The following is a 25,457-nucleotide window of genomic DNA, read 5'->3' as shown; positions in this document are numbered from 1 at the left end:
GAATATGTGAAATCGCGCGCGAGCCGACTCGAACACATTTCAGTGGGTTTTCGCGTTTCAATTGTCGCCTCAGTTTTCGGATCGTCGGTAAATTGTCATGTCCCGAGCGACCGATGGCGGACAAGGAGGTCAGACCCAATTAGTTTCCGACCGTGTAGCTCAAGCTTCCTAATAAATCGTTAATTGGAGACCCGTAGGGCGGATAATTGGCGGAAAGTTTTTCGCCGACGAGCGTATAAAGCTCCCGCCCGTGTGAAAAGCCCGCGCGCGCGAAACCTCGCGATCGCCGGGAGAAAATTTATGGCCACCTCGTTAGTCCGCGTAAACTTGCCTCTCGCTCTCTTTCCCTCTATCGGTACACTGGACACTGGACGGCAACCCTATCCCCGACGTCCAGGGCGTGGCGAATCGGTGATTTAGTAAAGTCATTTGTGCCGATAATGCTGACAGATGCCGTCCATCGGGGATCCTATTACCCTGGACCGGACGCGCAACTAGATCCGTGCGTGACGTTGATCGAGAAAGTGCGTCGCCCGCGATTCGCCATTTCGACTGAAAATTTCGAACTCGCCGAGACGCGCGATCAATTGGCAACAACGAACTTTTAACGCGACGCGTTATTATTCGTCGCACGCGGAATTCATTGCCTCACGAGGTTCGAAAGGTTCTTTCCGACGGTATTTCCTGATAATGCGTATCGGGCAGCGAGGAACCTGTTTCTCACACATTCGCGGGAATATATATATATATATATAACAGGCATTTTATCCTTCGGCCGTACCGCTGGCACTGTTCTATGCAGGCGATTAGGCTGCTTACGAATCTGAAATTTAAATTCGAATTCCTGCCGAAATCAGGTTGTCATGAGAAACAAATTTTCCTATCGTGAGACACGCCGCACACCCAAATGTATTGTAATAATTTTCACGTTTCCGAATAGATATACAAGGTGACCACCGTATCTGATCAAATTAAAATATTAAAGCCTAAAGTCGAACGAGGAAGAATTTGTCCAATAATTCTCGGTATATTTATCGTTATACCGATACGACATTCTTTAACCGGTCGAAGTTTAAGAAAAAGTCTTACAAGCACTCTGCATGATTTATTAGCGCAATTAAATACAGGTTAAGTTTAAAAATAAATAAATCCAATAGGATTTGAACGTTTTCAATCATCAGTTTATAAAACCGTTCCTTGAATAGTTGAAGTAGACTCGTCTAATGTCTGCGTTGGTAGCTCGCGAACACTTGACATCTAGACGTTTTCTTTCTTTTCCTTCTTAACCGTTTATCATAGTCTATTTATGTCATTAATACGCCTGTCGCTCCCACCAAGTAATATGAGCGTTATCGTTGCAGGACTTTGTCATGGGAAGTTTCTCGTCATTCTACTTTGCCGGTCTCAATGTTGTCGATTAGAACTGACCTGTGTTTGCGTGAGTCCGAGACTAGCCGCGAGCTCTGCTCTCTCTGGTAGCGCGAGGTATTGCGTTCTCTGGAACCGCCTGTTGAGCTGCTGCAATTGCAGGCTGCTGTAAATCGTCCTCGGTTTCCTCATTTTCTTGCCCTTGCCGTTCCTGAGGGAACCGCCGCCGCCGCCGCCGAGTTCGTCGACGAGGCTTCCGCCTTTATCACCCAATGGCGAGAGGTCTGCGAACATGCACCACCCTAACATCAACTTTCAGAATCCTCGTCACTGCTCGCGTACGAACTAAAAATAAATTCAACTAAAACCTAACCCGCATTTTCAGAAACCGTCGCGGGCGATGTCGCGACGAGCGGGGAAGCTCATCCATTCTCGTGATATCGTTGGCATCGATGAGCTTGCGATAACGAGGGAGGCAGAACTTTACCAAAATGACGCGATATGAGAAAGTACGAGCAGTCTCGATATGATAAATATAAAAGGAAGAAATTAGATTTCTTTCCCCGAAAAAGACATCGGATCAACAGCTATAGCTATAATCGTAATCAATGTAAGAAACTGACATAATAGCGAAGCGTTGCACATTGATTATGATTATCCTTTACGGTTCTCATTTTCACGACGAAGCGTCATCGCACATTACACGGCTAATTGCAAGTTACTCTTCAGATCGGAAGAGTCTTACACCGGAATCCGTGCGAAAAGTAAAAGGTGCTTAATGAAGCGTGCGCTAAGAGTCTCATGGAGTCGAAATTAACGGAAGTGACGCGGCCGGTTTCTTTTCTTTTTCTTCATTTTTTTTTTTTTCGAAGAACCGGGAAAAAAGAGCATCGAAATAAAAACAAATACTTCGGAATATTTTATGCGCGCGGGCAATTATCTGATAAGACAAATGCATTATTCGATGCGTACAATGTATTGTGATAATTAGCACAATGTAGAAAATGTGTGCCCTCGTTGCGCCGGGAGAGAGAGAAAGCCCTACGGTGGTGTGTTAACTGCGCGGTAATTAATTATGGAGCCATATATCAATCTTAGAGCGATGCAATGAAGTAACGTAGGTCTGATAGAGGCGCGCATCGCGCCAGCGTCGCCTATCTTCCGCGGAATCTGTTTCATTATTTTTATATTGCGATTACGATGTTGCGTGTTTTCATCGGGGAGACGCGCGCTCGCGTCCTTCCCGGGAGAGAGAGAGAGAGAGAGAAGAGAGCCCGTGCGCGCGCGTACACATGCATTTTTGTGTGTTATATAGACGACAGGCGCGTTTTGTTGACTGATTTTTCATTCGTCTCGCGTGAAATAGCACAAAGACGCGCGATCAACATCGGGCCGAACAAACTGAGATATCGAGAGACGCCGCAAATTAGCGAGGCGACGCGAAGCGAAGCGACGCGCCAACTTGAAGCGGGAGCCTTCCGCCGCCCCCTCCCTCCCCTTCGCCGCAACAATTAGCTCGACTATTAATTAGCGTAATTTACGACGAGCCGGCGGGCGAGCTCACACGCGTGTGATTCTTCGTGATTTATACATGAGCGTGTCACACCTCGTCGGCGAGCGAAAGGGGATTGACGAAACGCGGATCGATGGAGAATCAACGGGGAGACTTTGATCGCGCATAAAAGAGACAATAATGATCCTCCATAAACCTCACCGCCGGGTTACATCGGCGTCACGGCGATGCAATCGCGTGTTTGCGCTCGTGTTTTTACCTTCCCCGTGTAAAATCCCGAGGCGATCCCCGAGCGCGCGCGCGCGATCTTTCAAATCGGCGTGAAAGACCTCTTTCGCGTAAATAAGTCTCGCGATATGAAAGCAACAGATTACAACGGCGATATATTGTAATTTTGTTCTGCATTTCTTGATTGAAAATATTTCAAAACCGACGACGATATGTAAAATAAGCCATGTAATATCTGCATACGGCGAACATTGCTCGGCCGTATCTATTCGTATCAGGAATTTCTCGCGCGGTAATGAATGCAACTAGCGTCGGGCTCGAAAAGATGTTAGATAGAAGAGGAGGAGGCAGGAAGATGCGAAGGAGTAACCGTGGCCCATAAATTGTCATCGACACGACGCATGGATATATCTCGTCATTGATTATTCCCTTTATCGGCCGCGTTTTTACCCGCGACCGGTGATAGTTAACGCTGTCGCGCGGTGCATCGGCGCGTAACATGGCGGGCAATAAATTTTATAGAGGCGTTAGCGGCGAGATTACGAGCTCCCGTTGTTAATTACAGCCGGTTAAGGCGACGCGATGTCGAGCGGGGGTAGAGCGAGCAACCCTGCACGCGCGCGCGGACGCGCGTGAAAAGACCGCTGCTTTATGGGCGCACTTTTCTCTCGCGCTGTTCAGCTCCGAGAGAGCTCACGCTGCGAGGGATAGGATAGGGTTATGGTTGTTAACACCGAGGCGTATGCAAAGTGCACGCCGCGGCAGAAACTGCCGCAAAGTGCTACTTTGCGGCGGTGCACGCGCGTACACGGCCGCCGCCGCCGCCTCGCATCGCTGAAGGTTCTTTGGAGTCGCGTAATCAAACCGAACCGAACGTATGATAATAAGCCTACCGAGCGATTAATGCGACGTTGATAATCACACGGTAGGCGCGCGGCTCTCAATCCAAAGAACTCAAAATTACAAGGTGTCCGTCTCTGCCCTAGGCTGGACTTAACAGAACCTGTCTAACATTGTCGCTGAACCGACATCTTATATTTCCACATCGCGCTACCACACTGCGCGCGAGCAATGATGAAAAAGCTCCTTGAATTCCTTTTTGTGTTCCGGCGTAACTGGAAACGAAAATGCTCTTTTCTGCGGACCGGAGGCTGCGATCGGGGGGATTTCGTAACCAAGTCGGTGGGGTGATCGGACCTCGAGTTATCTGACCCACAATTCTCGGATAAGAGCTGATCTATGGCGACCATGCGAAATTTCGCGTCTCTGATTACGTCAGAATTCAGTTTATCAACTGAACCAGAGATAGAGAGAACTGAGGGCTCACTTGCGCTCTTGATTTGGAAATAATATTTGGCTTTTGTCGCGCGTTGTTTGATACTGTCTAGTCTCGAGAGTGACATCCGCGATTTTGACAACAGTATAAGTTCCTCAGGCCGACATCGCGGGAACAATTGTAAAAATCGTGATGTTTGAATTTTTTGAATTACTTACGTTTATTAAGTTTATGAATTGATTTCGATTTATTGTTTTTGCAGACTGTTCGCCGCCAGAAAATCAATTATCTCAATGAATCAGGCTGACATTAGCGGCGATCTTCCGTAAAAAAATTATTATACTGCGAAAAAAAAGCAATTATTCAATGTATTTTTCTTCTTTTAAGTAACAGTTATCTCGAAGAACATATGCCCGATAATAATATGAAAATACACTCATTGTAAATATAAGAAAAGCTTATCATCACTCAAAAGAAGAGTGTTTCTTTCCAAGAGTATTATAAACTTTTATCGGAGAAAAGTTAAAATCGGTAATTGAAATAAGTAATCAAGTAGATAAGTGAAATAAGTCAAGTTTTCGTTCTGGTGTTTTAATTTAACGACTGAATTCTCGACTGAAAGTACTTAAACTTACTAGGATTCAGAATATATTTCGAATAAGTTTGACGCTTATGATGAACTTATGATGTACTCGTGGATATATAAACTTGCATGAAATACTTGAGGCAAGTAATATTTATTTGAATGCGGCATGTAATTTTCTGTGTTCATGGATCCAACTTTTTTATTTCCGAGAAATAGGAGCGGGATATATAGCGTTTGCGCAAAACGTGGAAAAGCGAAGGAAAACGCGTGCAGGCCTCGTAGACCTAATGTTTACCGTCAGAGATAATGTTTGTATTTCACGCAACTCTCCGAAGAAGAGGAAGAGTTTCTCCACCTCTTCATAGAACGAAGAGAATTTCTCTCCATTCTCTTCCGATTATCGGAACCCCGATATTCTTAGTTGCTTCGGAAACCCGCATCACCGGAGATCGCTGAACGATATCCGAATGATGCGCCTTGAAATGCGTCCGTGGGGGAGAAAACCGCGACTCTCCGCGCAGATCCGTCCGTCCGAAACTGCTCCGAAGTGGCTCAGGATTCGATCGTGAGTACGGGAGTGGAGGAAGAACCGAGACCCGAAAGAACCGGGCGGTGCTTTCCAAGTTGATGTACCGGCTAATCCTTGTGAAAACAAGCATTTAATACCTAATCCATCACTCGGGGGTACCGGGGTACGCATTGTCTTTCGGCCTTTTCGGATTAATTCAGGCGGCGGTCGGGCGTCAGGTCAAGTGACTGATGCGAGACATCGAAGGGACCCTTGCTAATTGGATTCGGTCGCGTCCGTTCGTTCGGAGGGCAGAAAGACAACGGGTACGACGCGGAGGACGAACCGGTTAATGGCCGGTTCATTTGTCGCGACGATAAGATTGGTCGGAGGGTGCGCGAAGACGGCGAACACACACACACACGCGCGCGCCGTGGACACAGCGGATCCTGACGGCCTGCGCGGACAACCCCTTCTCTAGCCGTTCTCGCGGCTCGTCACTGACGCTCGTATAATCTCGGACAGCTTCATTAGCGTTGGTCGAACTCCGCTCTAAGAGCATTTAACGCCACGAGTAACCGCGATAATCGCGACGCCGGCGTTGAGACGCGCGACTTCTATGTCTGAACGAACTGATTTTCATGGAAACACTCGTAATTGCAGCGACGTTACGATCGCGGATTTCTGCGCGTTGATTGCGAAGAAACGTTGCCCGAAGTAGCGGCCTCGTTGTTCGGGGGCTCTCTCGGCGACGACGCACGTCGAAGTGGTGACAAAACTTGTTGACATTATCGAGGACGGATGACACCGATTGTCCGATAAATGGCGCTGGATAACGTCCTAATGTGCTCTTAACATTGTGGGTTTTGTGCGGGCTTATCTAAGCGTGACCACGCGGCGATCGAGAGATCGACCTCGCGAATGTCGGGCTGCGAAAAGCGCGAGTGACTTCACTGCAAATCACTTTTGTTCGGCTACGCCCGGCTACTGCCGTTTTTGTTCGGCCAGAACGCCGATTGTATTTTTCCCTCTGACGGAACGACAGTGTTTGTTTGTTCTCATCTCCGCACTGAAAGAACCAAGCGCTACGTTCAACTTAACAATTACTCCAATACCCCCTGGAAAATTTTACCCGAATCAGGTAGACGGTTTCTTGAATACAGCGGAAAAAGTACATTCGAGTAAACATTTTCTGAGAAGCAACGAAGTAATGTGATTTATTTCAATGCGGCACACGGAGAAAAAGTTTCGCTGGAACAGCAGACTGCTTGTTAACGCAATAACTGCGCAACAAGATTTGTTACACGAAGAAAAATAACCTCGCCGTCGTAGCGAAACGTTGCCGCCACTGCGATAAAATTCAGTTGGCACAGTCCAAAATTAATACTCTTAACAAATCCTCTCCCCATCCAGACTTTTCGCTGTCGCCATTTTGCTGTTCCAGCAAAATTCTTTCCTACGTGCACTTTTCCTTTCGGTATTCGCCTATGTGTTATCGGTGTCTTACTTTATTCTTGTCCGCCAGGCAAGATCGACACCGAAGAGACGACACTGCCACTGCCTTCGTTCGTATCCCTCATTCGCGCCCCGTGCGCGGCAATCGGCAATATTCACAGAACGGTTCTCCTTTCGGCGAAATTTCGCACAATTACACGACAAATTGGGGACTTTAAAGGAATGAGATTCGCTGCCGCGAATCGATCGCGCGTGAATGCGCGCTTGTTACAGCGCGCGCGCGCGCTGCAAACTTTGCGCAATTAGCGCCCGCACTGTTATTTTAATCGGCTAATCAAAATCATTCTGGACCGATCAACTTAACTCGGCGAGTCCCGCTCGGACGGACAAATGACGGAATTGCTGTCATCCTCCGAGCGGAATGCACAAACAGTGGCGTGTCCGTCAGCAATTAGGCGGGCCCCAATTGTAATTACATATTTATCGTTCAATTAATTGAATTAGCTCGCGCATACACGCGCGCAAGACCGGGATTAACCCCGCATTGTTGCGTGCGGCGGATTCTCCCGCGACGTTCGCTCACACACGGTCGCTCGCGAGAAGGTTGCGACACCTTTTCTCGACGAGTTTCGCTACGCGTCCGATAGGAAAATGTATCACTGGAAAACGAAATTTTCCGGCATCGGGCACGGGGTGCGTTCGGAAACCGTAAAGGAAATGTGGTAACTGACTTTCTGCGACCGGCCGCGCGTCGCTTCCGCGCGCGTGCAGAGAAAGAAAGAGAAAACTCGCCGGAGACCGCGGGCGAGTTTTAACGACCACTTCGCGGACGATGCACGACGGTGTACGACCGCGCCGACCCTACCGGAATCCCGGGTGAAACTTTTCCATGGAAATACTAAAGTTATGCCAACCCTTCGGCAAAGTTTTCCCGCGGCTCGCGGCGCGGGGGTGCACGATTTGTGTGAAAAGCGAGCCGCGTATGCGAGAGAGAGAGAGAGAGAGAGAGAGGAAGAGAGAGAGTGTATATGTGTGTGGGTATGTGTAGAGGAAAATGACCGTCAATTTAAGGGCAAAACGCATCCGAGTTTCCGAGAGAGCGCAACCCTCCGTGAGAATTCAACCCCCTGACGAGCGATCGTCGGAGAGCCCGATCATCCGTTCGGCGAGCGCCGCGAGCAGAAATTGCGTCGCGCCCGGATTCTTCCCGTCGGTGGAAGTTTTTCCGAACCCTTCCGCGCGGCTCTCGTCCTCGAGTGCTCACCGGTAATTTCCGTAAGAGGTGCCGCCTCGAAAATTGCCTACGCGCTTGATGCGAGGGGGAGGGTGAGGGGGTCGCGCGGTAGATTACACGCAGATACGCCGGAGCTTCAGCTCGGCCGGCGATGCCGCGGGGGTGGTGGACACGGGTGCCGTTACGAATTCATGGAACGCAGATGGAGGGTAGCGAACTGTCGCCGGTGCGCCCGGTGGCGACTATGCTCCTGCGAACGGTTTGCCTAAGCGCGTCGACGGAGTTTCCTCGTTCTATACTTCGCGCGCGCGCGCGCGTGTCCGCCGCGCGATGAATTATTCGCCGAATGTTGCCGCGCGCTCCGGGATATTTCCAGCCGGTGTTCGGACTATATTTGAAAATGCGATCGACCAAGAAGCCAACGCGAATGTCACTCGCATGGAGCCTCACGGCATGCGGACTTCCTCGGGCGAAATAAGTTATCTCGATCACGCGATTCCGCGATATGCGCCTGGATACGTGTGTGTATTCTGTGTGTGTGTGTGTGTGTGTGTACTGTCGTCGTGTTTGGACTGCCAACGGTAGGAACTGCGTCGGGACACATGAAACATGCGGCCCGGCGATCAAACGATAACGCAATTTGTAGCGTCGTTGAAGGTGAAACAATCTCGACGAGCGAGAGCTCAGCGCCTGTCGCGGCGAGGATTCTTCCGGATCGGCTGATCTTGTCACGGGAAACTGGACCTCGGCAGTGACCGTTCTCGAATTAAGGCAGTTTTGTCCGGCGATGTTTCCGCGATGAAATATTCAGGGAGCAGCCGCGCGACGGCGGTCGGAACACACGCCTCGGGCGATTCTGCGATCCGCGGCGCGAACCAGGAGCGTCCGATAATGATCGCAATTAGCTGACTGGCGATTTCGCGAGTGGGACTAAAATCGCGATTATAACGTGCCGATGCGATTCCGGGGAGAATAAAGGAACACGTGAAAGGAGGAGCGACATGACCGAAGGAGAACATTTTCGAGTTGCCCGTCGCTGCGACCGCCGCTGCAAAGTGCTTTCCGAGTTATTCCGCTCGGTTTGTTTATTCACCTTTGTTCGTCTTCCTCCGTGTGAATCTTTCGCCCCCTCCCCCCCCTCGGGATTCCCCGGTCATACATTGTATTTCTTTTCGAAAATATCGTGCCGTTAGAATGTACCGCGAGACTACTCGCTGCTTCGGAAATCTCTTTCGTTTACCTTTCCCCGTTGTTGAGGATTCGAAAAAGAAAAGAAAAAAGTAGAAGAAACTCGGAGCGAGTGAAAACGTGGTGGTGCGAAAAGTTTCCCGAGTTTCGCAACTCAAAGCGTTAGGGTCTCGCATACTTGATGGAAAGTGTTGTGCGTAGGAAATAACGATGTAAACTCGCTAGTCGGGACACCGAGTTGAAACATCTACGACGCGAGCGAATCGCGGCAGCGAGGCGGCTTAAATTTTCATGCACAACGGTGAAAGAACGGATGAAGATACGATACAAGTCGGCCGCTCGTACGGCCGAAGATTACTCGGTAAGCGGCAATAAAGCTCCTACGGCCATGGCGATATAGCCGTAACAATAAAGCGGTCGTCGCGATGTGAAATACAAGTGGCCTACCGGAAATGCCTGTCGCCGTCTTATTTGTGCTCCGCGTCAAAGTGACCGTATCATTCCTGACAAATGTTACGTCGCCGGCACGATATTTGCTTTTCCAACTCAAAGTCGGCCGAGTATCGGGTTAACAATAGAGGCGCACGCGCGTACGAGAGAGCTTATTTGTCTAACTCTTGAAATAAAAGGCACAAGGCGTGAATATTTGATCTGGTTTTAACTGGTTCGGAAGAGGCGATCTCTCGAGTCTCTCTCTTTCAAGACGGCATCGAAATTCCCGATTCGTCGTTGCCGGATCAACGGTCGGGCCGGAAAATGTGAGAGATCCGAGCAACACCGTGACATTTTTCCGACGAAAACTCGACAAGAAAAGGGATCACTAATCGCGGCATCGGCAATTGTGACATCACCAATTGTACGGCGCGCACTAATCACACGCAGCATTCTCGCCTTGAGCCCTTCGATGGGTATCTCCGTTCCGTGCGGGTACACTCGCGCAAACGTCACTGCGGGATGTCGGCGACGAGCGCGATCAGTTTCCACAAGTGGGCCCGGGGAACGGAGATCCGGATTGTAACCTAGATACGTCTAAGAGTAGGAATAAAAAAGGCTGCGAATACATACAGTTGGGGTACTCACCGTCCTTGGGCGGCGAGGGGCATTGGGGGGCGTACGATCCCAGGTGATATCCGTAGGCGTTGTGCTGGTGCATGGGCGCGAACGGATATCCGGCGAGCGCGGACCTGGGACTGGGGAAGCCCGCGTCCGCGTGCTGCTGATTGCCGCTGCCGGGCCCGGAGCCCTGGTGCGCCAGCGAGCCGACCTGGTGCGAGAACTGGTGGGCGCCGGGCACGTTGTGCCCGCCCGGATAACCGCCGCGCAGGCTCGCGGGATTGTAGAGGTTGTTGTGCTGCAGCTCGATGAAGGCGGACTTGCCGCTCTGGGAGACCGGCGTGCTGGACGTCGTGCTGTCGCCGCCGTTGCCACCGGGTGGCCCGGGCGTCACCGAGCCGAGACCGGCGTGATGAAGATGCTGCTCCATGTCGGAGCCGGCGCCACCGGTACCGGCGGCACCGCCGCCGCCGCCTCCGCCGCCACCGCCGCCGCCGGTCGGTCCGCCGCCGCCCGACATGCTGTTCGGGGTCGGGGTACTCGACGGACAGGGGTCGCCCGCCCCGAATGGGCTCCCCAGATCCGTGAAGTTGAGCGTCGTCGTGCTGCCCGGACGCTCCACTTTAGACGCGACGTCGATGCCGCCGCCACAGCCCAAGGCCCTAGCCGCCAAACTCGCCGACGACGTCGTCGCCGCCGCCCGCGCTCCGTATGGGGCCCGAATTTTGGGAGCTCGCCACGAGCACACGGCGACTAGGTGGACGGAACGCGGCGAGTCGTCATCGGGAGTCCGCACCGCGGGCTCGCACCGTTCCTCAGTATCCACACTCGTGATCCGTCTCGATCGGGCTCACTGCGCCGGAATATTCACTTTCGGTCTCTCTGTCGCACGTATCCGTCCGGATGTTTTTATCTCCCAGTTCGAGGCACCACTTGTCACACGTCCACTGCACACGCGTAGTCCTCACCGTGGAACGGGCGCGGAAACACTGTACCGACCCAATGAGAGTCCCCGAGCGGTGCTACTGTCCGGTCGCCGTGCGTCACCTCGTCGTGGCCCGGCTTCCAAAGGGGATCGCGTCGCGACCGCATAACCGAGTCGTCGACATGTCGCTCCTCCTTGCGCTGCAACCGTCACTCTCTGTCACTGCGACGCGAAGCGGCTGCTGCCACTTCGGCGGACCTCACCGAACACTGTCGCGCTGATAGTCCGCGGACACCCGCTGCGCCGACGGTGGCCGAAATCCTCCCCGGTTTCGCTCTCTGTTCGACCAGTACCGATTATTTGTTACGTCGTATCCCGACACTCGCGTTCGATTTAATTGCACACGCCGTGCCACACGCGCGTCCTCCGCGTACCTCCTCGTCGACGGCGGTGTGCTTTTTACACGCGCCGCGCCACGATTACTTAGCCGATGAGCGTATCGTGCACGCTCGGTGTGTACGCAAACCGTACCGGCCGGGCGAAGAAGGTAGGGAAGAAGAAGAAGACGACGACGGCCAGGGCGTAGAAGAAGAGAGAAAAGCACACACGCGCGCGCGCCTGGTTCCAGTAACTGCAGTGCACACCGCGCGGCGCGGACCGGTATAATGATACATAATGAAGCCAGAGCCTCTCCCCGGAGCCCGATTCACCGTTTCTGAAAGTCGCCGCGGTGGCGCCACTCAAGGCCACGCCTGTGGCGGGCACCGCGCACTCGCGCGATTGGCGCGCCGCGTCTCCCCCTACCACCGGCGCGTGACGTCAGCGACGGCGATTGGCTTCGTGGAGGCCATTATGGTACCTACGTGGGCGTTACCGCAACGCGACTCTGCCTACGTCCACCCGGACGCCCTCGGGGCGACTAGAACGCAAAGGTGTTCGCTATACCTGCCTGGAGAATCCTTCTCGTTCGTCGCGCGTGCTGGCTTCGGTAGATATCGTCGGTGGAATACGCGGGGAAGGCCAGAGATATCGTTCGGCGGGCTACCGGCCTCATAGAATTGCGTTTGTTATTCTCTTCGTTGTTGGATTCGTTAACCGAATCGCACTATCAGACTCGTTGTGCCTGGAGGTGAGACGAGTGACGTTCCAATTATTGAGTACGCGACGTCTCAATTGTTCCGAGTTGATTCGGGCTTCGGCGAGTCGCTGTTCACTCGTGGATAGTCTTCGGAAGCTGATAACCTCGGATGCGAATACAGAGAACTCGTTGAATTTCCATAGAGTAATTTTTCAATTTGGGGATAATTGTTTATCGCGCTTCATCGTCCGTTTTCAGCGGTCGAGGACAACCCTATTCGCGTGTTTGCTCAGTCATGTCTGTTTCCTTGTATCGTCATTCTAGGATTGATTTTTGTATTTTGGTATATCCAACTGTGTCTACGAGTGCCGTCAGTATAAATCGGGCAGTTGCTGTACCCAGGTATCTCCTTGGTACTCGAATTTGTTGTTACTATCCGGGTACTTAAGCACTACTTGTAATAGCCAGTTCTGGAAATACTCGGGAGATTCAAATAAACAAAAACTCGTATGACAAATCTGTTGGAATTGGGATTTTGGATTTGGGGTTCAGTCTGATTTCTCAAAATAATTATGCATCCTAGTAGGAAGATCTACGCAAGTTCTGGAGTTAGAAGTATAATATTTCAAGCGTACTATTTTAAATGAGAAATATAAATAAATCCTCTTTGGTATTAGTCCTAACGTCTTCCTAAGGACTTTTTAGGTTTTCATTTTACTCTACGATTGAACAAAATATACGAAACATTTTCGCTTTATAATTTCACACAGTCACATGCACTCATTCACAAACACAAACGCACACACATACTCACGTACGCACGCACGGGTCCATGCGCGCGCTATTAAATATAGTAACATTAAAAAAATATAACTCCATTTATTAACTTCCTAATCCGATATTTGGTCAAACTGTTACTCGACTCTAGCAATGGCAGTCGCACGAAACAAGCTGCAGCGCACGGCCAGTCAACATCGTGGAAAAGAGGCCTTATCTCATGTTTAAGATAAGAAAAGGATTCCCAATTAATATCGTAGCGAGATTATCTATTTAGACAATTCTGGGCTTTCTATTTGGAATCTATGCTTTATACGGAAAAATCTTGGAGAATTTTATGCGGATTATATCTTTCTAAACATACGGATACCAAAATATTGACATTATTAGAATCGAGATTGGGGTATTTTAGTTCTTCTAAAACTTACCCATTAAAAATGTGTCCATTTTTCATTTAACAGCCGACATAAACCAGGTGGTTGCTTTATCCTGATATTTTTTCAGTATTCAGCCTAGTGGGTTTTTCGGTTACTGGAATATTATTTAAAATAGCTGGATATCCTGGAGATACTTGAAAGAGTATCATTATTACTAGGATACAGGAATAACACCCAAAGTTCCAAATACTGAAATATCATTTGGTATTGGCATTGAGTATTTAGTTTTTCAAACCTGTATGATAACTGGATTCATCTTTCTGCAAAAGAACGTGACAACGATTCAAATGTTATATTTGGGCAACTCGGGGACTTATTAGAGTATAACAGATGCCCATTTCTCTTTTGTGTCGAAATCGCGATCATTAAGATTGAAGACGTGTAGATTCCGTTTTACTTGCGCTATGTTGTCCGTGCGAACATCGCGACACGTTGGCGGCAAAAGATGTCCTTGGCTCCGCCCATTAACTCACCACGAAGGGAGTGGACCGCCGGCAGACAGAGGTGGAGCTGAACGGCCTGATATTTTTTCCTTCTCCTTTCTGCTGCCATGTATGCACATTGCAAGTGACGATGGAAGCGGTGATAGTGTACTGCTTATCGTCAACTAATTCGACAAGGGGATCCTTGCTGACCGAATCCTGATGATCCACCAGCCGATTAGCCGATGCAACAAGTACGCGTCGGTGCGGTGTTATTTGGACGCACCGACGCATCCGGATGGAACAAACGTGCTCTTTCGATCGCCGTAACAATCTACAAGTTTACATCTAAATGCGAATCATTACGAGAAAGAGGATATTGCCGTAATTTCTTTCATATCCTTAAACGCATATATATCGTGTAACGGTTGTTATGCAACCATTTGCCGTACATCTTATTAACGCGATTAAGTTTCTATCAGACAATTTGGCGTTATGAAGGTATGGCGGTAAGTAGAAGCGTGGAATAACTTCACCGTGAAGTGTGGTTCGTAATGAGGTAGGGCTTTTCACCGATAGTATCTGCGAACATACCGTGGTAGCCGGGTGAACGGGTGAAGATAGATCAGATCCTGTTCATGAATAGTGCCGGCTAGTGCGTACTTACGCACTCATTGACTATCGACACCACACAACGTACCAGTATAATTAATTTGATGCAAATTGTCTCGTGCTCATGCGTCTCCGCCTCGCCTCTTTAACATTCGTAATTAAAATAAATGATTTTTGGTTACGCGTCGCTTGGCCGATTCTTCTTCCTTTTCATGAATGGCTGATGATAAATGTAACATTTTCAGTGGAAGCAGACGTAGACGTTTAACCGGATATTCTTTTCTCCTTAAATATTTCCTTTCCCTCCGAGTTAATTGTACTTGTGATTTTCTCATAAGAATTTTCCTGTGAAACAAGTTTCGTCTCGAAACCGGACTCGGTAACATTTAAAAACACCGACAACGCGGAACGTTCAAAACAGGAACTTGTTGAGCGTTTCGTCGTCGTAGCACAGTGACCTAGAGACATTTCTTTCTGGATTATAATTATCCTTAATCAGTCAGTGAGCACAATTGCTGCTTCGAGCGTGGTTATCGTCTACAATGATATTACTCGCTAGATAATGCCTCGTCTATTAACATTGCGTCACGTTTCACCGGTATACCGACTCGGTGCTTCAATTACACCAACACTCATTCTCGATACTCCGTAGAACTCAACATTAATTACACAATTTTACCGGTCATAAATAGCTGTCTGCGTGAATACCGAAGGCATCGTATACATCTATCGATATTCCGAGAGAGACGTCTCTACAGCACGACTTGTTATCGCGTAATCACAATATTGATGACGGGACTTTTTCATATTGTTGCATTTCCGAAGCGATTTTTTCCCTCGGCGAGAGGCCGACCGAGCGGGCATAGCGATAGCGCTGCTAATTACGTTGGAAAGCGCGCGATATCGCGCTCGCAAAAGTGCGAGAGTTCGAGGACGTCACGGGGCTCGAATTTACCTACGTGCGCCCCGGACGGGAATCACTTCCCTCTTCGTAATACCAGTGTACCGATGCGCCCGCGGGAACGGCACTAGGCCAAAAGAGCGTGGCACGCTCTTACGGCGCGAAATTACATCGGGGGGCTAATTGCACGGCGGCGGTAGCGCAAACACGTGTCATCAGTCGACTGCCACCGCCACCACCGTCGCCGTCACCGCCGCCACCACCACCACCACCGTCACCACCACTACCACCGTCGCCACCACCACCCGGTGCCCATCGGCTACGCCATCACCATGCGATGTGCCCATGGTGGGTAGCTGCGCGGCCGGTTGTGTACGGTGAATTACGTAATTGAGGTAAATGGCGGCTATCCAGAGTGCGGGGAACTGTGCTAAATAAAATGCCATTCAATTAGGCGACGAGAGGACCGCGTCGGCGGTACCCAATGTTGTTCCCTCCGCTTCGCCGGAGACTTCCTAAAGCTGACGGCCCGTCTGCGCTCGAAGCCAGCGCGCTTTAAAAATATCCCCGGTTTCCTTTGATAAGATGATTAACTCTAATCGGCGACGCGCCGGTGTTCTTCTTTCGCTCTTACGCGGGACGTTTCGTAATTCACGATACTGTTAGGAAACAGCCGAACTTTCGTCGCGCGGCCAACTGAGCTGAATCGATTATTTTTTTATCAAAAGCTCTACTGCGACGTCAGTTCGCGTCCAGCTTAGATATTTTTCTATTTTTCTCATTTCTTATAATGCTGTTAAAAAATGTTACGTAAGTGATTTTTTTTTCCGACTTACGGAGTCGGCGAGGGAAGGGTGTTCGAGAAATGTGCATCGCACATACAATCGGCGGTGAACGAGGAATAAATGAAAGAGAGATATATTCTGCACGATATTGCGAATTCGCAATTTTACGCGACGTCAAATGTGAAAGAATGTCTGTCGCACGTTGCGAGAAACACTCGTAACTCGAGTAGTTTTACTCGCAAGAAAAAAGAAGGGGTAATGCCGACGCGACGTGAAAACGCATGGACAAATTGCGGCGCAAAGTGGCATTTTGATTTCTCGTTGCCTGTCGTTTCTCTGTCAAATCAAAAGGACGTAAAAATACAGTGCAGATTATAGTGCTAAGTGGCACTTTTATCACTCGCTGTAATTGCACTTGCATCTCGCGAGAACTTTCTCCCGCTCGCTCGTAGTTTCGCAGATTCCGTGACCGTCGATCGGTGCACCGCTTACCGCACTTCGACGCATTTTTCCTACCATCCTATATGTCTGGTAATGACGGTTTGAATACTTGTTACGCTTAAGTATGGAGTGCCCTGATCGCAAGAAGTAAAACATCTAGAAGGTAGAGAAGTCCTCTTCGATCATTGCACGGCGATCTTGATTTTTGTCATACGCATCTCAGGACGATTGCGCCTCGTTAAAGATTAATCGCGATCAAAAATCTAAAAAATTGTAACATAAGAGAGAGAGAAAGAGAGCGAAATTTTTCCACGTGTAATATGGTCCCGTGTGGGCATTCAGCTATCAATGGTGTATTTCAGTTCGCTGAGGATAACGAAAATATGGTAGCGTGCGCGTAATCAATTTTATTTTATTAAATGCAATCTTGTGTGAGAATCCCCATTATTCTTAGTACAGTCATTAATATTTTAATTGTCGTATGGAATTGTGTTATTATATTATTTCAGTCAATGATCGGGAATTGATTTGAAAATTGTGTATGCCATGCCGTGTGAATGAACACACGCAAAGCGCTGCGGAGAGACCATAGTCGAGCAGCAAATATATGTAAAAAGGCTTGCGTATATATACAAAATTGTAGAAAGTGAAGTGAAGTGAAGGGAACTATACATGATTCCTTGCTCGATATCTTCCTATCTATCTATTAGTATCTCGTTATAAATATCATGTATTAATTAATATTACTGTTGTTATTATTACCATTGGAAATCTGTTATTACATTCTTTGAAAACTACTTAGACACACAATATATGTCACTCAAGCGCTCTTACGTACACGACTGAAAGGACGTTATCAATCATGCTATACACGCATTCCATGAACGTTCTTACTTGCCTCGTCCATTACCGGGCGTTGTATAATTTAATCTTTTTATGTGCGATTGAATCGTATTGCGCTTTGCTCGCATGCATCATGCATTTTCCATCACGTACGTTCAACAACGAAGCATAGTATCCGCGCGGTCGGCGCTTAAGGTTGCACCCATATCTACGCCGTGCGGGAAGCGGCATGAAAAAGAATGAAAAAATAAAGAAAAAAACAAAGAAAGAACGGAAGAAAGGGGACGAAGGAGAAAGACGCGGAGAGTGCGAGTAGCAGGTCTTCGAGAGTTTCTCGATGCCCGGAGCAGTGACAAGCTCGGATCATAATTTTCGTACTTTACTGCTCGGCAGTAAAAGCCGAAGCGAGTATAGGTGGGCGTCGCCCGCAAACATTGTGTTTGACCGTGCTCTACACGGCATTACCGCTCGTTCTAACGTCCGAAAACGTCCTCTATTTTTAGCACGGGCCACGGGAGATCCACCCACCGCGCCCACCGCTTCGTCGGAGGAACACTTTAAAGGTAGTCGAACAATCGACTCTATTAATCCGATATCGCGCGCCGGGCGCCTTCGGTTCACCAGGCGCCGCTCGCGTCTTCAAAACACCCGACTCTGCACACGCGCACGTGTGTGCGTGCGTGTGCATTTCCGCTCATGCGGGCTCGAAATTACAGATCGGCAGTACGAGATCGCAGAAGCACACTCCTCGTTAGGATTCCAGCGGTATTGAATTTAATAATACGCTGGCCAGTGAAAATATAGAGCATCCGAGGTAGGAGCGCGAAATATTTCTTTCGAGTGAGGTGTATATCATCATTCAAGGAAATAGCGAAAACATCGCACCGGAGGATCGTATGAACGCGAGACGTTATTAATGTTTGCCGGAAAACCGACTCAAGAGGATTCACTTGGCGCGTAGAGCTTGAGAGAGCGAAGATATTATCGATATATACCAAGCGACGAAAGAAAGAATAACTGTATCGAGTACGATATCACAATAATGTCCAAGCTTATTTTTATGTTTCTGTTAATTTCGGCTGTCATTGCATAAAAAAGGTTCAATCGTAAGTTTATCGTATTTAATAATAACAATTCCGATATATAACAGTAATCGTTATTAGACCATTGGCACGATGAATTTTTAAAACTTTGTGTAAAATAAGTTGTCCGGAGTCTCGAATTGTTGCTAAAAACCGACCACTGTACTTATAGTATCTTGAGAAAAGTGCATCGCGCAGCAGCGGCTCGGGACACGGGGGAGGGAGGAGGGTGGNGAGAGACGGCGGAATCGTGAATCTCACGGTGAGTCGTTCGATCGGTACTCAGAAGAGTCAAAAGCCTTCAAGGAGTCGGCGACTTACGAAGCGAACGAGGACGTGGCGTCGTTCGAACAAAGAGACTTTCACGAGTGCCCCTGAGGACGAAGAAAAAGACACCGGGGGGAGATGGACGCGCGAGGGGAAGAACGAAGAGCCACGACGAAAAACGAGAGGGCGAGGATGCGGCTCCTTCGCCGGCAGATGAATGAGGCTAGTAGCGACGTGGTGCGAGAGACGCTCTGGATAAGTCGAATTGCCCGCAATTGAAATTGCAGGATTGATTATCATGTAACGAGCCGATTCGAAATTGGATACTATGTAATGACAGTAGAGTTACGAATATACTTATGAGAGCTTTACGCGCGTAGAAATATTTTTAAGAAACATTCTTGACAAGCACAACAATATATGTTAGATATCTCGATTAATTTCCAAACGAGACGACTCGCTCGAGAAAAAGTGTTTGACTAAAAACGTAGTCGGGATATTTTTGTTTGTTACGAATAACACACACCGAATTATATTTGTTCTCTTTTCCTCCCACCCACTTGGAGCGAGACACTACCGTATCTCTTGACGGCTAAGGGTTAAGCTCTCAGTCGATGAAAAAGCCACGAATTACCGCAAACTAATAATCTAATACTCGGTCGGTGATAGCCGATGCTCTAATTTCCCAAAAGAGCCAGGTGCCTAATTTCCGTCGACGTCACGGCACATCTTCGAATTGGTCGGAAGAGTAAGAATTAGACCCGGCGAAGTGTCGTCCTGCTGGCCCCTTCCGTACGATCGCCCCCTGCAATTAAGTACGACCGTTTTCCTACTTCGCTCGTCTGCCATCTCCGTACATCCCTTCATCTTTTCCCTAACGCAGACAAGAAGGAAAAACTGACTGTCAAGGTGTTCGCCCTCGCGTGAATGAACGTCCGAAACAAAAGAATCCATCGGCCACGTCAAAGGTGACTTTCTCGGGGTGGGGGTGCAAGGATGTGACTGCGTAGGGTGTGATGAGTCCTGCCAGGAGTTCGATTCAATGAGAAACTGTTAACTCCGACGGATATTCGGTCTTCTCGGTTCTGGTTCGAATCTCGACATCCCTACACGTTCATCCCTGCGTTCTCCGTTTGAACTTAACTAGTTGTGTGTACTATAATTATGCTCTACGCAAACTATGCCACGTATATTTGTGCAACGTATAGGTATTTCCACTGTAAATATATCACAACCGTAATTATATCATGGCTTTCTCAGCAAATAATGTCACAAGTTTTAAATTGATATTTGAATTAAAACATCGTGCGTGCGTATCAATGACAACTAGAAACTCATTGACAAAATGTCATCAAGCGAGTAAGAACGCGTGATCATTGCGCTGTAATTATTACGTGTAGTCCCCAGAGACACTTTGCGATAGCAAGTAGCTAATTTCTTCTCTTCGCATAGGTGTGAAACGGTCAAGGGGAAAGACGTTTTTTAATCACATTTTATGGATTCTTCACGCAACGGCAATCATGAAAAAAAGGGAATTCTACGATGCCAACTGGACTTTGAGTATAATCGTTCGCGAGCAGTGCGCTGCGTAAAAAGGGTGAAGCTTTGAAATGGAGAAGACAGCAATTTGCACGCGTGAAAAATATAACAGAAGGGTCGTCAGTACTAGGAGCAAAAAATGCAGTAGTCGCGTGCAATCCCATGGTGCGATCGTACGACATTCTCAGGTGTGTCCTTCCTGTGTATCTGCCATAGCGGTAAAAGAAAATTTCCTTTCTACGAAGGGACACCTGCACCGGAAAAAAAAAACTTTTCTACATTCTATTCTGGGAAATGTGTATGTAGAGATAAAACACTTTATTAGAAAACTCGCCTAACATCAAGTAATTTTATTTATGAAAGTAATTTAAATATAATATACTTTGTCACATTTGTCATTATAGTTATAGTATCAGAGACTTATAAGAAAATCTATTTTCTCAATTAAACTTTTATAATTATTATAAATTGCAATTTAATTAATATTACAATTAATATAACAAGTAATGTAACAAGCGAATGCAAAAAGAATCCGTAGCCGTATGCCGATCGAGAGCTTTAAAGTACACTGAGAAACCCATTTAGTTAAATCAACTAAATTCTCGCTTAACTATGGGAAAACAAATTTTTTGGTTATAATAACCAAAGTTTAGTTGTCGAAACCGAAGGTTTGGTTCTCTGAAGTTTCGGAGGTTTCAAAGAACCAAACCTTTGGCTCATAATAACAAATTTGCCCATAGTCAAACAAGAATTTAGTTGATTCAACTAAATGGATTTCTCAGTGTATCAGTTCTTCATTAGTCAATCGACATCACTTTCGATTTAATACGCCAAACAATGTCGCGCCGGACAATTTAAAGAAAAGTAATTTGTAGCCATAGAGAAGCTGAAAAAAATGTTTGTTGACTCGCCGTTACAAAAATAGCTGATATCACTATCAGTAGTAGGGGAGTAGGTGCGTTTTCCATTCTCTTTCTTATGCCTAATCGAATCTTACGATTACCCGCAATTTCCGCGACTTTCCACAAAGGCCTTGCTCGCACGCACGCCATTGCGAATGTATCACATTGTGTGTCACACTGTGTATGTGACGAACACCTGGAGTTCTCAAGCGATCATGATGGACTGTTGATAAAAGGAACTTAAGGTACGCACGAAGGGTATATGGGTGGAATTGAGCGAGAACCTTCTCGCAAAAGGGGTGGATTGCGATCATCGTCGAGGTGTATGGATGATGAAAAAAGGAAGAGAAGCTTTGAAATGAACGGGACAATCGAAATGGCATAAAACGTTGACATAAAATGCGAGAAATAGAAAGATACAAAAATAAAAAGAAATATGAGAAAACGTGAGAAATGTTACCGACCAAAGAATAACAGTTCAAAAAAAGAAAGCATAAAAATAACGATGCCTTCATGGTCTTACTTGTGAAGCTAATATACGCGATAATTAACGGTTGATTCTGTTTGATTTGTAACGTTATTTTTCCCATTTGTTTACAATACTAAAGAACAGTTAGAAAATTGACCTCTCTCGGCTCACTTTGTAATTTTCCCTTTATTTCCGGTTTTAGGGACATTTTCCGAATTACACGAACACCACCGAAGACAGAAAGAATGAGAGAGAGAGAGAGAGAGAGAGAGAGGGGGGGAGGCGATCGTAATTCAACAGCAACGGCACAACCGAGGGAGAGAGAAAACACCCGGGTGCGTGGAAAGAGTTGGTCGAAGAGGTAAAGAAAAAGAGAGCGCAGGCACGATAAAAAGAAGGCTAGGTGAGCGAGGAGAGCGCGAAGGAGAACGCGCAGGGGAATAGCGAGAGAGAACGTCAGCTGGCCGCGTTCTCGCGTGACGACGCTCCGAACTGCCGCGCCGCGACCGGCTCGGTTTCCCCCGTGGCGGCGGGAAGACCCGCCTCATATCTCTGTCCCTCATTACTATTCTATATGTCGTAGTAGACGACGAGGGCCGTCGTCGTGCATCGGGCCCGGTGTATAGACAACAAGAGAGTCGAGCAGTGTGCGTGCGTGCCTGCGCCGTGTCGTGCCGTGCATGCACGAGCGCACGCGCACGCCCGAGTCTTAGCGAGCCCTCTTTTTTTTTCTCGTTTTGTATTTTTTCCCTACCTTTCCGTCTCTTTTTTTTATTATTCCTCTTTCTCTCTCTCTCTCATCCATTTCTTATCCCTCTCATTCGCTCTCTTTGTTTTTATTCGCGCCCCTGCTCCACCAGAATGTCGGGGTGCGTGTCTGCGAGGAGCAGCTCTAGCCACGCTAGCCCGCAGCGCTCGATGTCAACTCGTTGCCACGCATCTGCCTAGGCGGCTGTCACGCTATCAGCCAGTACGAGAGAACGAGAATCAGATCGATCTTACGTGAGCAACGGACGCACGATAAAGGTGGACGAGCCTTGCAGAATGAGCATGGCCGTCGTCAAATTTGCGAGGACCTCGTCGATGTTTTACGGACCTCATCTCGATCGGGTGGCGCGTGTAGAATCGTGAGGATCGCGAAATATTCAGGAGTCTTAACTATCATGACGCATATTATAACAGGTGTGTCACGATTTTCTTTTCTTTCTACAATGCGTGAACTTCTGGCGGATTCTGAAGTTAAATCTATGTAAAATAGCAGTTGAGTGCTATACTAATACCGACGGCTGTGTTGTCCCTGGTCTTGTCACAATTTGGATAGGCACACTTGTTGAGATAAGGAAATCATTTAAGCGAGAAGATATTACAATGTAGTAGGCGCGTGATTATTTTTATTTACATTTGTATGATGGGCCCGCGCGGCGAGAACTGCGGTCACTTGCATTTACATTGCAAATACTAAACGTTTCGATATATATAAACTGTCGTAAGAACGTTTAGCTTTTTTTTTTCTAGAGAAAGATTGTCGAGTCAACTGTTGCTACGTGCATGCCTTGCCGACGGTTATCATGTGCTATTATTGTATACCGGAAAATGTGCTCTCATTTACACTAGTCATGGAAACCAGAAAAAGCCGATAAGATAAAATGATAATGCTCGATGTAAGAAAATCGATAACTTTTGCGAGAAATGTTTCGAGTCGCACGGCAAATAATACTCGTCATAGAAAATTACGAAGATATCAGAGAAATATTAAATCGAAAGTGAAAAAGAGAAGGGAGAGAGGGTGAGAGAGAAAGGAAGTTATATATTTTTCGCTATATGTGTGCTGTGTAATAACGTATATAATATCTTAAATTATTTATCTAATTATTAATTTATCATTGGTTTCAACGTTACGTGGACCTTATCTAGTTTGATATAAGATTCTTTTCTGTTTGAATTAGATATGGCCTTTCCTAATGAAAGGAAGAGCGTGAAGTTTCATCGAGGTAGATCGTAGGGTTAAAAAGGCCCGGTCGAGGGTTAATACCGTCGTCTCTAACCAGAATCGACACGGCACTCATCCCCCTCGAAATGTAATTGGCCCCTTTGCTTTCTAGTCTGCTGCCAGAAGGGATTTCTAGGAGTCAGTGGGCGAATCCTGTTTCGGCGGCGTTTATATTCGACGGATAACCCTGGGGGCTGGTGTTTATTGCTGATCTAATAAAAGTCCCTCGCCTCTCGATCGCTGTAAACGTGACTGTACGTCGTTATATGGCGCCCGGTCGGGGGTTAATGACGTTATAGTTGGCGCAATAAATTAGTACAATCTCCCTCTCAGTGTCGGTCATATTACTGCCGCGTATTGTTTTAGGAAGTCGGAATGAAAATGCCCACAAATCTCCCTTTATCTGAGAACTTCTCGTTTACGTACACGCCGAAACGTGATATACATTATATTTCATGTAATATATATTGTATCTCATCTCTGATATATCCGTTCCATTAATCAATTTATTGGTCATAAAATTAATAATTTTTCTCGCCGAAATACACATATTCAGAATGTTGAAATAGATGCGATTTTATGACGTTTAGAAATTACGTCCCAGTATCGATATGATTATGCATATCGAACATTACTAATAATATAAAAGCGAGCCGTAATTAGACAAGTCTGTGAATTAAGAGGTTATCCATAGATTGAGTTGCATTACTTTAAGTTTCGATATGCGCCAAGACAGTAGAGATTTGTGGGCGAATGCCAGGCGCCAAAAGAGACGCGCCAAGAGAACAAAGAAGAATCAGTCGGAAGAGACAGAAACGGAGTCGATGAGAGGGTAGCCGAAATAATTAGCGGGAGGAATCGGGAAGGTCGGGCGGAAGGTCGTGGCCAGGAAGCGGCGTGGGGAGTCCTGTAATCTTAGGGAAGTCACGGGTCAGCTATGTGTGCTTTACCTGGTTTTTGCTGGCGAATATTACCGCGCGCAATTAGCCGCGGCTCATTAGTTACTGTCCAATCAATCAAGACGCCCGACGGTAGAGACTTCCTTGCAACCTCGCCAGACTTTATAGAAAGTACACACCTTCGAACGTGACTTTCTTTTTATTTTCTGTGCAACATTAACCATGTCAAAAATTTGTAAAGAGAGAAAAATTTAGTGCGAGAAAGTACTTGTGTGTGTATAGCGTATCGGGCGATTAACTATTTACAGCTGCCACATTGTTAATTTCCTTTAACTTATATCGAGTTTCCTATCGGCATTTGTGGAGCAGAAGAATCTACTTTCGTGCGCACTTTTTCTACAGAAATGGGGAAAAAGAGATCGATTCCCTTTATTGGTGAAAAGGATAAATTCGGCGCGGCATCATATAATTTTTGTAACATATAGAATTAGGTTCTTTTATTAATTACAAGGTATCGGCTTCGATTCACCTAATTTCTGGGAAGGATTAGAACGGGGGTCAAAGACCAGACCCCACAATACGGTGACCGTCAAAGTGGCAGCTGTTTTTCATTTTCTTTTTACATAACGTGAAAAAATCTGTACCGTTCACTGATCAAAAACTTAATAAACAAACATGT

At 47.4% G+C, this 25,457-nt stretch overlaps 1 protein-coding gene across 3 annotated transcripts in view; it reads right to left on the bottom strand.

Annotated features, from left to right (window-relative positions):
- LOC106743931 (homeotic protein distal-less) overlaps positions 1–11,946 on the bottom strand; it is a 99,645-nt gene extending 87,699 nt beyond the window's left edge. For 2 of the 3 annotated variants that reach the window (XM_014618281.1, XM_014618283.1), the window contains exons 1-2: positions 10,422–11,946; positions 1,429–1,652 (exon numbers count right to left, since the gene is read on the bottom strand). In XM_014618281.1, the coding sequence (XP_014473767.1) occupies positions 1,429–1,652; positions 10,422–10,929 (732 nt within the window). In that variant the 5' untranslated portion in view covers positions 10,930–11,946. The remainder of the gene's footprint in view (positions 1–1,428; positions 1,653–10,421) is intronic. The other variant, XM_014618282.1, reaches the window with a different exon arrangement.
- Positions 11,947–25,457: the final 13,511 nt, after the last annotated feature.

Source organism: Dinoponera quadriceps, unplaced genomic scaffold, assembly GCF_001313825.1.
Source record: "Dinoponera quadriceps isolate SergipeBrazil2010 unplaced genomic scaffold, ASM131382v1 scaffold1070, whole genome shotgun sequence".
Classification (NCBI taxonomy): domain Eukaryota; kingdom Metazoa; phylum Arthropoda; class Insecta; order Hymenoptera; family Formicidae; genus Dinoponera; species Dinoponera quadriceps.
Note: the sequence above shows the minus strand (reverse complement) of the source record. Positions and strands in the feature narration are given on the sequence as shown.